General features: G+C 44.1%; 1 protein-coding gene across 3 annotated transcripts in view; it reads right to left on the reverse strand.

Annotated features, from left to right (window-relative positions):
- Positions 1–16,822, reverse strand: part of METTL24 (methyltransferase like 24) — a 93,528-nt gene that overhangs the window by 58,489 nt on the left and 18,217 nt on the right. For all 3 annotated transcript variants that reach the window (XR_014524774.1, XR_014524775.1, XM_083497864.1), the window contains exon 2: positions 7,080–7,178. Coding sequence is in view for 1 of the 3 variants with exons in the window: in XM_083497864.1 (XP_083353990.1) it covers positions 7,080–7,178 (99 nt within the window). In the remaining 2 variants the exon portion in view is untranslated. The remainder of the gene's footprint in view (positions 1–7,079; positions 7,179–16,822) is intronic.

The following is a 16,822-nucleotide window of genomic DNA, read 5'->3' on the forward strand; positions in this document are numbered from 1 at the left end:
TTTTAAATATATATTTAAATGCAAATTTTCATATTCTCTTGAAAGTTACAGATTAGCACAGAAATGGGATGGCATGATCACAGGCAGGAAAGAGACTGATCCATTCATCCTGACACAGAACACGCACCGTCTTGCTTATACAAAAATCCCTTCAGACTTTCCAAGACTGGGGGAAAAAAATCTATAAAAATCCTACCCATGCAAATGGAAGTTGAATTAAAGAAGCAAAAATGAAAATCAGGAGTCCGCCTTGACTAAAACAGATGCTAACTAATCCTTCCTAATGAGCAAACTGAACAAACATGATTAACGAATATTAAACTTTATGAATGTGTTATACTTGGAGAATTAACACTGGAAGGGCTGGATGCTACTGTGGTTATTTCTCACTCCTCTGTTCTTCATTCCCACAAGATTTTTATGATTTTTATTGTAAGGATCTGACTTTCCTTCCTCTACCCTTCCATAAATGTAGTAAGCACTTGTTTTAAATATGGGAGTGGGAGACTGCTTAACTGTGCAACACATTAAACTGAAGTAAAATTAATAAGAGTTCTGTTAACATTGCTAGCAGGGGTCACTGATGAAGGAATTGGTGGGTATTTTAGCAGGGCAATTTCAATCTTTATGAGAAACTATTGGGTGCTGGGGCGGAGGCAGGGGGTGCCTCAGCTAGCACCATGAAAGCATGTGATTGCTAACTAGTTAGCCTTGCCTCAAACCCCATTGGGTTGCTGATATAAGCAAGAGATGCTAACAACTATATGCTTGCATGAGGCTGACAGAAGTGCCCCTTTCTCCAGCACTGCCTCCTAATCTCTGGTAAGAACAAGAATTCCTCTACTTTCCTTGATCTCCCAGCAATGTTCACCAGCACGACGAGCGAACTGGTCCCTGATCATAGCAAGCAGTTGAAATGGTAATAAGTCCTTGTAGATGTCATGAGTCCCATGGAGGTGTTGGTCAGATTCTGAGGCGGAATGGGAGGAGCTCAGGGAATCAGAGCTATAAGAATTGGGACCCCAAAAACATGACTGAGCCCAAGAGGGAGCCAGAGTCTTCGCAGAGGGAGATCTGGATCCAGCGGAGGGGCTTAGTGGTTATGTAAGAGCCCCATACTCATATTACACCCTCACTAAAAGCAGTCATGAATAAAGGCATTAAAAGAGCCCACCAGAATGATAGTAAGAGAGAAAAGATAGCTTGCTGAAACCATGAAATAAAACTGCAGAACGCCTAACGTTCATTTTTAGGTGGGAATTCTGCAGCATCTGGCAAAAAGAGAATGAGGATTCCTCTTCCTTCTCCATTTTAATTTGTGCCTGCCTGGAGGAGTTGAGGCATTCATTCCCCAAACTTAAAAGTCTTGATTGCTATGCCAGCAACTATAAATTCTCTACAAATTGATGCGCTTGTAGGTTTTGACCCAGCTAGTGAAGCCTAGCAGACTCTGCCACATTTTATTACATCCTTGAGTGCGGCAAAGGGCTGGCTTGCTGTGCAGTGAAGCTACTTCACTCCATCGCTCTAGTCAAAAGCTAGGTTGCATTTCCACACCTTCAAACCTCACAGGTGTTGTTTCATTGCTCTCCTTTCTAATGCAGTTATTTGATTTTCAAATGCAGGATGTGTTTCTGTTTTGTTTCATCTGGGTGCCACTTTTTATGTGTGTGTGGTATTTTTTCCTGGCATGGAGAACAATACCAGTGGTGGAAGAAGTCTGCACTTTTCAGGTTATGAGTGGAAGGAAATGGTCTCGTTCCGACTCAGGTTATCCTCAGTCCCCAAGGTGGAAACGGCAGTTATATCACCATTGCATACTTTTCCTAACAGGAAGGTTTTCCCACATAGCCAACAAATGCAGGAAACAAAGTATTATACAAGTATTTAATATCTCAACCCCCCCCCCAAAAAAAAACCCAGGGTAAAGATAATATGGAACCGTTTGGTATCACCCGTCACTTCAGGTATTCCAAGGCCTTGACTGCTGAAAGGACCCTCGGGTCTCTGCTGTAAGGATTCTGTAGCTTAGAACCTCAGCACAGGGCAAATAGTTCCAATAAAGGCATAAAAGCAATGCCCAGTCAAACCACAGAAAAGGGGCACTGCAGAAAAGAGACAGGGTGCAATGCAGCATAAACAACATGCATGTTGCAGTTTCAGAGATTTCTTACACCAGTTTGTAAGCATTCATTTAAAAAACAAAGCTGTCCTTTGACACGTTGAGTGGCACATGCCTAGGACAAAGTCATTGTCTTCATGCTTGGGAGCATTTCATGGGGAAATGTTTTCTCAAGGGAATGTACATCCATCATGCAACATTCATTGCTCTTCCTAGAGACAAAGCAATAGTACGGGGGGGAAGGAGTAAGGAAATGGCTTTCAGACTACCATTCAGATGCACATTAGATGGACACTTCCAATATGTGGTCCCACAAGTCATTTGGGTGACAGAGACGAGGTACACTTGGAAGGGAGTCCCCCTGAACTCAGTGAGGCTTACTACTGTGTAAACCTGCACAGGATTGCGATGTCAAACTGTAATAATGAAAGGTTCATGAACAATTCTACGTGCTTTTGACTCATGTGTTACAGCAGATAATGAAATATCTTCTCACACTGTGGTTCTGCTCTGCTCACAGAAGTGATTTGCATGAGCACTTCTGTTAATGAAAATTGCAATCTGGGAAGCTGACCTGAAATATTCACCTTGCTGGAGTGGTAAATACCCTTCACTATTCCTCTTCAGTGAAGGAGAGCTATAAAAGTCTGAACATATTCTCTCTTTTAACAGGAATCTGGAGCAGTGTTAGAAACTGTGATATGAAAGCCAGGAGTTAAATGGCACCTTAAACCTAGGTTATGGGCACAACAATGGACTGTCTAGGCACACTTTTTTTAATAACAAGAATACAAAGCTGGAAAAGAATGAACTGCAGCTAAAATATTATGTTCATTTTTCACATGGTCTAGTTTTCATCTGAAGACTGCAAAAAATAAAGCTATGCTTCCCCTAACCACCCGTCTAATATTCTTAAGAGGGTCTCTTCTCCAGTCTTCAGAGAGTAGCTGGAAGTGGGGAGGCAGAAAAAGGTCCTCTTTTGCTTCCACTCTGCAGTTTTAATCTGAAATCTTAGGCGCAGCACTGCGCCCAGACCTCAGAAACTACTCATGCTAATGAAATTCCTTGTCGCAAAACACGCCTGAAACCAGGGGCGCCGACTTATAAAAAATATTGGGGGGGCCCATACCGGGGTCCTGCCGCTGGTTCGCTCGGGTAGCCGGGAGAACGCAGTTCGAGGTGGCGGTGTTGGGGAGAGACCCTCGCTCAGGGCGCCACGAGACTTGGCGGCCGGCGGCCTATCTGGGGGGTTTTGGAGCGTATTTCGGCGGAGCAATTGGGGAGGAGGGGGCTTGTTGCCGGATTCTTCAGCTGGGCCGGAGATCCGCTGCTGGGGGGTCCCTGGGCCGAGTTGTGAGCACAGCCCGTCCAGCCGATTGCGCGACGGGAACGGCCGGGGCTCTCCGGCTAGGGCGCGCGGCTGGCTGGCTGGCTGGCTGGCGAGGGAGCAGGTGGGGAGGAGGCGGGGGTACATGTCTGTTCAAAAGTACCTCCCATTGAGTACGATGAGTCTTATTCTCAGGTAAAGGATTGCAGCCAAATACTGCAATGCTAACCCCACAATTCGGGGCCTCTGATCCAGCCACCTCAATCAACCCCTCCCCCCGCCCAAATAAAGCCCCACTGATTTTTGGCAGTCGCAAGAAAGAAAAATGAAAGTTCACACAGTGACTGCTGTGATGGGGATGCAACCTGCCCCCTTGCTGGTCATCAGTTCAATTATTTGACCAGTTGAGACGATCCCCTAGCCCCGCCCCCGCAGCTGATCTGCAGGGATCCCTTGAGGAGAGGTCTGTGTATACGAGCCTGCCTGCAGGAGAGAGCGAGCCTGGGGGAGGCACACCTGCCACTGCCAGCGGCCCCTGGATGGTTGGCCGAAGGTGCGTGTGGTCCTGGAGCCCAAAAATGTCAACCCCCCTCCCCTGCAATGAGATGAAAGTCCCATTGAACAAAGGCAGACTTACTTCAAAGTAAATGCACGTGAGGATCAACCCGCTTGCCTCCCTTTCCTGAGAGTGCTGGTGCACAGGAGCCCTCCAAACTGCCAACATCCATTGCAGGATTCCTACCCACTGGAGGGAATGAACTAACTGGTAGGCGTACACATTATTCCTTCGACGCACATTCTTTGCCCTCGAAGAATTCTGGGTGCTGCAGTTTCCCCCTGGACTCAGAGAGTTACAACCCCCAGCAACCAGTAGCAAATGACAGCGCTCAGAATTCTTCGAGGGCAAAGAATGTGCCTCGACTTTTGCTTTAAACGTATAGCATCCGTGTAGTCTTACAAAAGTGTCGCAGTGCTCAAGCGTGGTGAAACGCAGCGGGCGAATTAGGATTTCCTGTTAAATGAGCAAAGGAAGGCAAACCCGGGTTTGTTGCCGGCCGGTGGGATTTGCTGTCGAGCAAAGGCCCAGATGGCCAAATTCCAAGGCACCGACCCCGCCACGAGAACAGGGCCACCGCGCCCCTTGGGCAGTGCGCAAAGCCGTCCGCCTTGCGCGCCGTCGGGCCGCCTTCCCTTGTGTCCCTTGGGCGCCTCCCGGCTGCGTTCCTTCTGCCGAGGCGGGGAAAGACCTGGCATCCGGGCTTGGCTCCACACCTCCCCGTGGATGACACATCCCGGCTCCTGCCCTGGGCCAGGCCCCTCCCTCGGCCACCCTCTCAGCAAAGCCCCGTCGGTCTGCGGCGCCCCCGGCATTCTCAAGAGAGGCTGCTCGGGCAAGCTGTGTCTCCGCCCGTCCCTTTAAGGCACAGCAGCTACAAGGGAGTGCCGGCTGCCCAGGTGCGCAGCGAGCGGCAGGAGGAGGAGGCACAAAAGCGCATCATCCCGGCCGGGAGTCACCCTCTGCTTCGGGGGGGGGGCTGGGAGGGAAAAGGCGCTTGCATCTCTCCGCGGGAGGGAGCATTAAGTGATACCCGAAAGCGCACCCCGTCGGCTGCTCAGGAAGACACTAGGCGCACACCAGCTCCGGGGCAGCCCAGTCTTCTGCGCGGCTGTCTCCTCTCCGGTGCCCAAGTCCCACTCTGCCTGAACTTGGGTGGCTCTCTGGGCGGTGGGGCCTCGATCCCAGTCTCCCGACTGCCGGCGCTGCGTTGTTTCAAGGCAGCGCCGCTCGGTTCCAACCGCACGGCGGCGGCGCTCTGCTGGAGGGGCGCCTGAGATTATTGGGGGGGCAGAGCCCCCCCAAACGAATTTTTGAGGGGGCTCGGGCCCCCTCAGGCCCCATGGAGTCGGCGCTTATGCCTGGAACAATGGGCGTTTTGAACACTGATCTGGAACTAATATTGACAACTGATGCTAGCTTTAGGGAGGATTCCAGTTCACTCTGCATTTGAGGGTGAACCTTTCGCCCTCCACCCCAGGTCCTGTGCACATATCAGAATGTAGTTCTGCGGATTAAGTCGCATAGTCAATAAACCAACCCACACATGGGTCCTGCACTTACAAGACAGTCAAGGGCTGCCTCTTTCTTCCTTTAAATGTTTTAAGCTGTTTAGAGCAACTCCATGCAGTAAAAATTCTCTGTTGAAACATTGCTCAAATACATCATATTGTTCAGTGGGGAATTGTATGGAGAAAAGGATGGCTGCCCCATGTACCTATGGGAGTTGCCATCTTTTTCTTCATTCAATTCCCCGAGAAGAGACTGCACATTTTGATGTATGGTCATTTCCTGGGAGCAACTTAAAAATATATATTTTTGCCTCATGGAGCTGCTCTAAAGAGCTTAAAATATTAAGAAAGAGACAGTCCATTGACTACCTCGAAAGTATTTCTGTTTGTTTGTTAAAATGGGTGTATTTATCCGCCCATAAACAAGATGAAACAGAATCAGTTTTGTTAAAAAAGAAAAGAAAATCAAACCAGTAGAATTTTTTGAACTTTACCTTTGTGCTATAGTCTTTGGGAGCCAAAAAACTCAACACCCTTATGGTTTAGATCCTTTGCTTAAGTTATTGTGGAAGAGCCACATGAATGAACAGAATTTCATAAAGACGAAGATTAACCAGAGTCATATAACAAGAGGTTAGGAGGGGTCTATAGCTGCCATCTGTGAGAAAGTCTTCATTTGTTCTGAAATTTGCATGAAATGGGATGTAATCCAGGAGATTGTACTAAACTTCTGAGATCCAAGAACACATTTTCCCCGCCAAAGGGATTTGCTGTCATATAGCACAATGCTGGTTACCTGGATAGAGCAATGGTACATCCGACTTTTAATTTGAAGGGACCCTATTCAGGCATACAATGATGTCCACCCAAATGCTCAATAAATTTCCACTTGTGCAAAAAGACTTCCTTCTTCTATCCCCTTAAACCCTCCTGCACCTCCCAAATCTGCTCCAAAGGGTGAAGCTTTCAGGACAGATTTTGGGGGCATGCAGGGGTATTCAGGGGAGAGTTGAAGTCTACCTGAACAATGTTGGATATCACCCACAGCTCTCTTCTTGAAAACCAATAGTTTGGACCCTGGGAAGTGGATACATGTTGGCCTCAGACTGGGAAAGAATCACCCATGAAACTCATTGGGTGAACTTAGTCCAGTCACTAGCCTAATCTACTTCACAGAGTTATTGTGAAGCTACATATTCCAGAGCTTGATAAATGGAACGGTGGAATAGAAGTATATTTAACAAAATAAATAAATACTCGGAAGTGCTTCAATGTTTTAGAGACAGTGTGCCATAAAATGCACACACAATAAAGTCCCTGTCAAAGCTTCCTAGTTTTCAGGGTAATGATGGATTTTGTGAATCAGAACACCTCTTTAGAGCTTTTGTTTTGACTACTATTTTTATCTGAAGCAGTGCCTGTTAAATGGTAAAATCACAAAACGAATGGTCATACCTTACCCATTATGCTACTTGCCGTATGATTATGCAACAGATTTTCTTTCCTGAGAACAAATCTATATAAACTGTGATTTCCTAAATGACTGTCAAGATGAAAACCAACCTGTGCAGTGCTGATGTATTTCAAGAGCCTGCGGGCTTCGTTATTCAGGGACGCTGTAGGACTTGCCCAGGGTTGCAAATTTATGTGCCAGCGGATTGTCTGGAATACCAAGGAGGGACAAAAAGAATATTAGCATAGTCAAGAACAAACATATTTTCAAGAAAAGACATTTCTAGATCTAGAGCAGAATGCATTGAAAGTCTAAGCATACTATGTCAATATATATTTTATATTTAACAATACTTCCACCCAGTGCTTTTTCTTTAGGTGGTACGCACCAGTATGCCGTACCGCTGTCTCTTTTTCCCTTGCCTGCCCCCCTTCCTGTGATGGCAGGCACCAGTTTTTGCAAAATAGACATTAAGTTAACTGTCCTATAATTTCCCGCATCCACACTGGATCCCATTTTATGGATTTCTTTTTTTGTGGCTGGCTTTATAAGGTAAGAATAAAAATTTATAAAAACACAAGCTTGTTCTGTATCTGTTCCTGCCAGCCATGTGGAATAATCTAGACTTAGAGGAAGTCAGAAAGACAGACCAAGATCATATGAAAAGCTGCAAAGCGCTTATTGTCAAACAGGGCTCCCCAAATCAGGCCTCTGATTTTGTGAATCTAACCTTATAATACAAGAAGCTATTCTGCACCTGTAGAGAAAAGTTATTCCACACACCCCCTCCATCAAGACCATTCTGTGGTGTCCTGAAAGAGGCAATGTTGTTGCCCACAGCATGGCATGCTCTTGATTTCATCTCTGGGGAAAGCTAGTGTCAGCACTGTTCGTACTTTTTGGAATCTGTGAAACCTGTCAGCTCAAAACCTTGGAGATCCTGTCAGCCTAGCATATAACTTTTCACACATAAAATAGGACAGGAAAGAACTTGAGGAAATGTGCTTGCATTAACAAAGGCAATTACATTCCTTCCCACCCTCCAGAAATCCATTCACTTGGTGGAATCTCTGTCATCATGTCAAAAATGCATATGGCCCCCCTTTTCCTCTCAGATATAAAAAATAATGCTCTTTCAAAGCAGGGGTGGTGCATCAGTGGCCAGGCCATATTGTTGGAGTACAACTCCCACCCTTTGACTATGTAGGCTGGGGCCTGATGGGCATTAGAGTTCAATAGCAACTGAAGTGGAACAACACAGCTCCAATTTCTTTATTGAGGTACTTTCATCTGGCTTCAGAAGGAAGAGAAATCAGACTCCATTGACTTAGCTGAGGGACAAGCTGAAACCTGCATAACCACTAGCACAGCCTCATTTGAACATCTGCTACTTCCTCCCACCTTCCACAGGAAGACTATGGTTAAATGCAGACTCCATGGCTGCAACATCAGTCAACTTTCTTTCTTTCCTTCCCCCATCCCCTCCTTGTTTTGTTTACCATTTGCCTGGAGAAATAGGATTTTGGTTTGCCTTTGTATTGCCCTACTGGGGATGCTGGAATTAAAAAGGATTCTTCCATGCTGTTGATACGCTGTGGCTATGATGTGAACGGTAGTTTCATTTGATATTCAGAGACTGGGGAAGTGGGGGAATGTATGATGTCTGAAGTAGGAAGTTATGCTTCCTCTCTCCTGTTCTCTATGATACACCTAATGCCAACCACAGAAAAAGCAAACAAAGTGAGAGCCAGCTTCTGATGGCAAGTATCACTACGTTGAGTCCCACAGAGATTTTCATCAGAAGAGGTGCTGAATAGGGCAATGTGTCACCAGCCAAACATTGTGATATAGTGACATCTCAGGATGTTGAAAAGCGGGAGTGGTGGTGGTTTCACCCTGGCACCTTGTGGGGCCAGGGCTGATGCAGCTTGTTCCTCCCTCCATGCGCCGGGTGCTGGCAGTGGAGGGAGTCAGGCAAGCCCCACCCACAGTATACCGCCGGGTGAAGGTGCCATCACGCTCTGGCCCTCAAACCGGTCCTGGGTGATGCATCAATACATTGCCCAGGCCTAGTTCTGATGAGGAGTTATTTCATTCATTCATTTGTGCACTGGCATGTTCAGATTTGGATCCTAGGTATTAACCCTGTGCTAGTGGGATCTTTTCTGACAAAGCCAGCGTCCTGCTCCTGATATTTATCATTAAGAAGAGTGAGCTCAAGCAGGAGGAGCAGAGTTGGCGTTAGAGACCATGGATTAGAAAACCTGTGTTTTTCCTTTATTGCACAGAAAAGGAGAAAATAAATATATGTAAAAATAATGGGAAGGGAGGTACCCATCAGGAATTCTAGGAGGTTGGAAACTAAAACACAGTCCCTAAACAAGAGTGCAATTGGGGATTTGATAGGGCAGAGGTCTCCAACCTTTTTAGGCCAGCCCCTCATCACCTCTCCCCTCCCCTCCACTGGATCACCTCCTCTCCCCCTCCCCTGGCAGAAACAGAAAGAGAGAAGGCTCCTGCACACATATTTTGCTTTTCCAAGGGAGGTGAGTAAAAGTTGGATCCAGTAGAATTGATCTGGGCCTTGGAAAGCACATAGAGCTTAAAGAGAAAATGGGAAATTGTGTTTAAAGATGAAATGGGAAGAGTGACACTATGTGCTTTTCAAGAGAGAGAAAAGGTAACCTCCTCATGACCAAGGGGGCAGTGAGCGTGGGAGTTCGAAGGCTTTGTGAGTGCCCATGCCATTCCACCCATGAGTACAGTGGTACCTCGGGTTACAGATGCTTCAGGTTACAGACGCTTCAGGTTACAGAATCCGCTAGCCCAGAAATAGTACCTCAGGTTAAGAAATTTGCTTCAGGATGAGAACAGAAATCGTGCTCTGGCGGCGCGGCGGCAGTGGGAGGCCCATTAGCTAAAGTGGTACCTCAGGTTAAGAACAGTTTCAGGTTAAGAATGGACCCCCAGAAGGAATTGCGTTCTTAACCTGAGGTACCACTGTACCACATTGGTAACCCTGTTTCTATCATAAAAAACCTCAGAGCCCATGAAAGAAACGCCTTGTACCATTCGAGAACACTAACAGAAACAAAAGTAAATTGTGTGCCAGGCTCTGAATTCATATACAACTGACTTCATGGAGGTCATATCCTTAGGACTACCAGAAAAGGACCCTTTGCAAGGATGGATGGTAGACACATTGCAGGGAGCGGGGTGGAATGTAATGAGAGGGAAAGGGCAAAGTTCAAAGACAAAAGGGGGATGAGAGTCAGACCAGATCAACAGCCATGAATGGATAGCGTGAGTCATATTTTTGCAGCTTAAATAAACACTGTCTTGCTGGGAGCCAAAAACACTACATGAAGCTTTTTGTTCATTGAGGGTAGAGTTCTCCCTCGCTCCCTTGTAGAGGAAAGATGAAAAGAACATTTTAGAAATTTTTTGCAATTGACAGCCAGAAAGCCGACTTCGGTTTTTCCATCACTTAAACTGTTCTTTTGCATTCTCTTAACTTTCCATTACTGGTCAATGAATGAGCTTGCATGCCCTTCAAAACTGAAGCTGAAATACCAACTTGCAGCATCTGTCACTGCTATCTCATTTCTAGGCAGCAGTGTTGAATTGCCTGGACCCATTGGGAGGGAGAAGCATGAAGCTTTCCAAAAGCATTCAAAACTTTCCTACAGCCAGACAGCATTTGAAGGAACTTGAAGGCTGGAATTCTGACAGGTCAGAAGACAGAGATGAGAATGGGAATTGACAACACATTCCCAGGCAGAAGCCAAGGACATATGCAGACCTGAGTCCAGTTAATTCAGAAATGTCTTTGTGGCAGGCAGTGCATGTACCACACAAAAGAAAGTGAACTTTAGCATATCCAAACCTACATTTTAAATGTATTTTTACATATAGCTTGCAGCGGGTAGGGAAAACATCTGCTGCAACAAACTGAACTTGTGTCTTTATTTTTTAAAATAAAATACTTGCCACCTTTCTGAGAAGAATTTTTTATTGTGGCAGAACTAATGTAGTTACTTTTTGTGGAAAGACATGTGTCTAGGTTAGCCAACATGGCGCCCTCAAACAGTTGTTGGTTCACAACTCCCATCAGCCCCAGACAGCATGGCCAATGGTTTGGGGGGGGGGTGTTACTGGCAGGGGAAGATAAGATATACAAAACCAAGCAGTGCTAAAGCAGAAACAGACCCCAAGACTCCTAAGAACTCAAAAGCTTATTTTCCCTCAGTCGAAATCCAAAGGGCCCAAATCGTTCCTTTTATCTCATGCCCCCCAAGCTTTAGACCCATTTTACCATTTTTATGTAAAGAAATACTTGTAACGTATTTTATGTAAAGAATCACCTGTTGTTCACCATCAACCTACAAATACAAGCTGGGCTGTACGGAGAGGGATTTCACTATGCTTATTACAACAGAACAGCTTGGCTCATGGCAAATCAATCTGACATTTTAAAAAAGGAATAAGAAATTTTGGGGAGCAGTGAATTGTCCAAGAGCAACTAATGCTGCAGCTGTGGACCTGATCAGCCCCTTGAATGGAAGACCACTGGTAGCACCATGTAAAAGCAGAAGCGGGGGAATTAAAAAGTAGGATAAAAGTATGCTGCCTCTCAACATGTTTGAATGTACATCAGTGCAATTGCAGTGTTCTACTTTTATGTCCTCTGCCCTGCTAACCTGGCACAAGAGGCTGCTTTAGCAGCACAGAAGTATGGGCCAGCGCATTCATCCCAGTGATATTATGGGCCAAGTATATTATTGATAGAAAATTAAATCACAACAGCCTCAAGACAAAATAGTGAGTCAATTTAAACTCTACATGATAAATGGGAACGTCAGGTAATCCAAATATAACTGCCAGGTGCTTGTAAACATTGGCAAAGCAAATTGGAGATGGTGGTACCAGCTCTGGAAAATAATCTGATGGTTCCATAGACATTAGAGACAAATGGGTCCTAGACAGGAAGCAAATCTCAGGAGGAGGAAGTGTTACCAGCCAACTTGTCAGGCCAGGAACATTGGGTTTTGGGTGGAGGAGGGGGTGCATGTGTGTCTGAAAAAGGAAAACGAAAAACTATTATCTAAGTTCAAAGTTGCTTCTGGATGACATGTTTAATGAGCATTCAGCCTTATTTGTTTGTGAAGAGGTTAGATGCTGAAGGCCATTTAAAGAGCACTCATGAAAGCAAGTATTATCCCACACTTTTCAGTGCATTTTCTGTTCACTTTCCTTGTCACAAAAAGTCCAAGCTTTATTTCACAAGGGCTCCACATCAGCTTTAATTGTACAGTCTGAATTTGCTGAGATATGATTGAATCCCACCAAAAATTAATGACAGTCTAAAACCTCCGCAAGTCAAGATTTTTTGGACCTCTGATCTTGACAGTAACAAGAATACGGTAGGGCATCAATCTAAACACAATTAGATTTCCTGTCCAATGGCTGACACAAATTCCTTTCAAAGTTAATGAACGGATCCAATTAGGACACAGATTTCTAAAGCACAAAATTCTTATCCACAGATGTCATTTCTCATATCAGGATCAGCAGCATATAGATGAAGCACAACTTGAGAAGCTAAAACATCATTTTAAAAACACCACCACCACAAAAGCTTGTGATGTCTATAGTTTTACATTTCCTCTTTTTTATCCAGTACATACCTAAATGTTAACTGCTAACTGCAGTCTTAAAAAATTACTGCTAAATACATAACACACCTACAGTGCTTTGTGTTTGTTTGTTTGTTTGTTTGTTTGTTTGTTTGTTTGTGTTTTTTACAAATGATTCCCTGCATACAATGGCTGTAATACAGATGCAAAGCAGACTTTTTTAAACAGAAGACAAAGTCTGAGAATTACATGTACATCTATGGGAAGTCCTCCATATTTTGTAAGAAAGTGTAATTCACAAACAATTAGGCATAAAATCATATGGAAATAAATGCAATGTGGTGCACTGCACAGTGTTTAAGTTCCACATTCTTTCTAGCATGGCATAATGTTTACTGGATTGCTCCATGGGAATATAAAATACACCCCACAACAGAGGATGTTTAATACTACAGTTGTCTTCATCTAAGAGAGTGCACAGCTTTGCAGAATATCTGACAGCTAGTACAGATGTTACATTTTTAAGGAGCCTGTGTGTCACTTAACATCTGACGCACAGAGTGGTGTCACAGCAGAACAGAGCTGGTATTTCAGCTATTATAAAAATTGCATTTCCTTATTTGTTTTTAATCCTTTCTCTTCCTCACGAAGAACCTCAGTAACCACAAGATAGAGATGGAATGTTTTGAAAATCTCAGTGTCAAGTTTCTCTGCATGGATTTTTTCTAACTCCCATCCTATTCCTCGATTTTGAAAAGAAGTTAATTCCCCCTACATACCCACTAATAATAATAATAATAATCCTGCTAACAATATGAATAATTCTAGCATATCATATACTGTATATACAATCCAAGTTGCCTAACGTAACCAACATGTAAACAGATGCATATAGCTGTATAAAAATACTTATGTATCTTATAAAATTGTGTAGCAGAAATATAGTATAGCATAAGGCTTGACTCATTTATACATATTGGACCATATTCAAAGTAGCACCATTTCCCTTATTCTCTGCTCTCACAATCCCTTGACTCAATAATGGTCCACATTCCCACTGATGCTGGTTGACCCTGTTGCCTTATGTAAGAGACATCATCTCTTAAGATGTGGCCTTATGACATCATTGACAAAATCACATGGTGCATTCCAACAAGACTAAAAAAAGTAGAGTGAACAAATTGGGCCAAAGAATGTGAGATCAAAGAAGAAGAATGAAGAGAAACATAATTATGTGTTCAGAGGTGCCCACCGCTTTAAATTTTTTAAGGTACTTTTCATCAAGCGGGGGGGGGGGGGAATCCACAAAATTAGACTAGAGGCTTTCTCTCTAACCTGATTATACATCAATGCATTTGTAGTCATTAGATGTCCATCTTTATTATTTCCATCTGTGTTTTAAGCAGTGCTATAACAGCTGTAGGAAAAAAATCCAACATGCAAACTTTTCTTGCATGGAAGATCTTTCTTTTCATGGAAGATGTTCTCTTCCATGAGATAGTTATGTTTTTGAGAATCTGTTTAATATCTAGAATCATGTAAAGGTCAGGTTGTTGTTTTTTAAGTGTTTTCTTTGGCCTAATTAGACAGTAATCTGTGTTGATGTTCCCCTGGAGACCACTTTCTCTTTCAGCATATGCGCCCTTTAAATAATCTGCAATTAAAATCGTCTCATGTGTCCTTCTGAAATGGCAACACTGCAATAATAAAGCATTCAAAGGCCAAGTTTACAAGTAGCTATTATATCACTGGAATGACAGACTACAAGGATCTTTGGATATCAGCTGGTGGGCTCTGCCTTGTCACTGATACTCCTTGTTTGAGGGGGGGGGGTTGCTTTACCCTCAAGGGCAGAGAACTATGCCACTCCCAGTCATCCCACACTGGGCTACGTGGACAAAACCTTTGACAGGATGTAAGGCTGCTTTCTACATGTGAATTCAGTGTGTGAGCCTGCCGTTACTCCCTAACTGTTCACTTCAATTGATGGCCATAATGTTGTTCTCCAAACTCTACTTTTACACCCATATACTGTATTATGGCTGGCACCGATGTGTCCGCTTGCCCGAGGGCAGGTGACAGTGTATTATCCTTCTTTCCCATACCAATAGCATGGATGAGAGTTAAGTCATGGGCAGCCAGCCCTGTATATTATGGTTTGGGTACAAAGAGCTGCCCTGAACACCAGTTGCTAGAAATCACAAGCAGGAAAATGCTATTGTCCTGATGTCCTGACAGTGGCCTTCCCACGGGCTTCTGTTTTGCTACTGTTAGAAAAGAATGCTGGACATAGTCTGATCCAGCAGAACTCTTCTTATATTCCTATGCTTGGGCTAACACAAGAGACTTGTGCTATCCCAATATTTGTGTTTTTTGGATTCCCCCACCTCTGGATTGCCTGACCTACATTGTCATATTGCAAAAACTGTATTTTGAAAGTCCACTCAGTTTGGAAAGCAGCTTGCATTTTGGCATGGGGAATGCTGTTTACGAACAACAAGTCTTACCCTCCCCCTTGAGCTCATGGAACTAGAGAATTTTGCATCTTGGTCAGTTTGCCCCACAGGGAGACTGCCACGAACAGCACCCTACATGCTATAATGTGAAGTACCACTCACCACATAGATCATCTGTGTCATGTAGGTAATTCCCACACCAGTTGATGTCAGGTTGCTATATTCTAAATTCTCGGATCTACCATATGTAGCAAGCTAATCTAGATGTTAGTGGCAGTGCATGGACCACACGGAAATAACATCATTGTGAAGTAAATGACATATACACCAGCCATACCCATGCTGCAAGGCACCAGAGGTCTTGGACCAGGGACAATGGCTGGTAGCAGAGCCTAGTTCTCCTACTCCATGTGCCACAAGGACAGCTCTCACTGAGCCTCTCAGGGTTAGAGATCTTTCAGCCTGATCTCTGCAGTGGCACTGGTTTTCCTGGGTTTCAGGCAGGGAATCTTTTCCCAGTCCTATCTGGAAATGCTGAGGATTATACATGGGACCTTCTGTATGCAAAGCAGATGTTCTAACACCTGGGGAGCCACGGGTTTGCCTCAGGTCAGAACCAAATGCTTAAGAAGAGGTTTTGTACGTGAAGAAAAGAAATGAAAACATGAAGAACCAGCAATATTCCATGACCAAAGAGAAATATTTAGCACCTGCTGGGGGGGGGGGAGTGTCTGCTTGTTTTAAAAGACCATTTTCACATTACTTCAATGGGCAATGTGTGCCAGAATCACGATCAGTTTCCTGACAATATTTTTTTAACATATATTTTCTTTGGTTTCTTTCTGTGCCTCAATTTTTTTTCAAGCGAATTGCTCAGCCAATATTCCATGATCCTATGTTGCTAAATCTGACTGATTGTGTCCCCCACTTGGAGTCATTTTATTTGCTGGCAGCACTGCTCAATGTCAGCCAGCAACTACAATCCAAAACATTTCCACTTCCCTGTGTGTGCCAACATGTCTTCTGCTTACAAGGCAGATGGACAAAAAGAACGACACAATCTTTATCCTTACATGCCCATTTTATAAATGTGAAAAACAGAAATCCAGCTAATTAATTCTCTAATTGCTCTTCAGCATTACAGCCAAGATTAACATAACCATCACAAGTCAAGGACTAGCAATAAATATGTGAGTCATGGAAACACAAAATGTCTCTAACATTTGATTTACTGAGAAAATTACTATTTTTCCTACTATATAAGCCATTCCAGGATGTCTGCTCAATCCATATATTCAGATCTTTCCTCCACACTTCCTTTAACCCAGTTGGATCTCCAGCATTTATCTTGCAGATTCAGGAAACCAAACCTGACTATGAGTGGTTCAAACTGTTATGTACACATGAAACAGTTTAATGTGTGTACATGGATCACACAGTTTCATTCCCCCTCATCCCGTGCGCTTTTGTACATGTTTGTCCACACATGAGGGCTTTCAACTGAACTCTGTCTCAATGTTTCTCAGCCATCCTAAGTGAGCTGTGCTTGACGGTTTGCACTGTCACTTCCTCCCCCTCAATTTATATTTCCCTATCCTTCCTGAATTCTGGAAACTTGAAGTTCATTGTGGGCAAACATACAAGTATTCGTTTACCTGTGAAGGCAGTCATTCTTTCCCATTATTTCTGAGATACGAGCTTTATGATATACAGTGGTACCTCAGGTTAAGTACTTAATTCATTCCAGAGGTCCGTTCTTAA

Source organism: Podarcis liolepis, assembly GCF_965112155.1.
Source record: "Podarcis liolepis genome assembly, chromosome: 3".
NCBI lineage: Eukaryota > Metazoa > Chordata > Lepidosauria > Squamata > Lacertidae > Podarcis > Podarcis liolepis.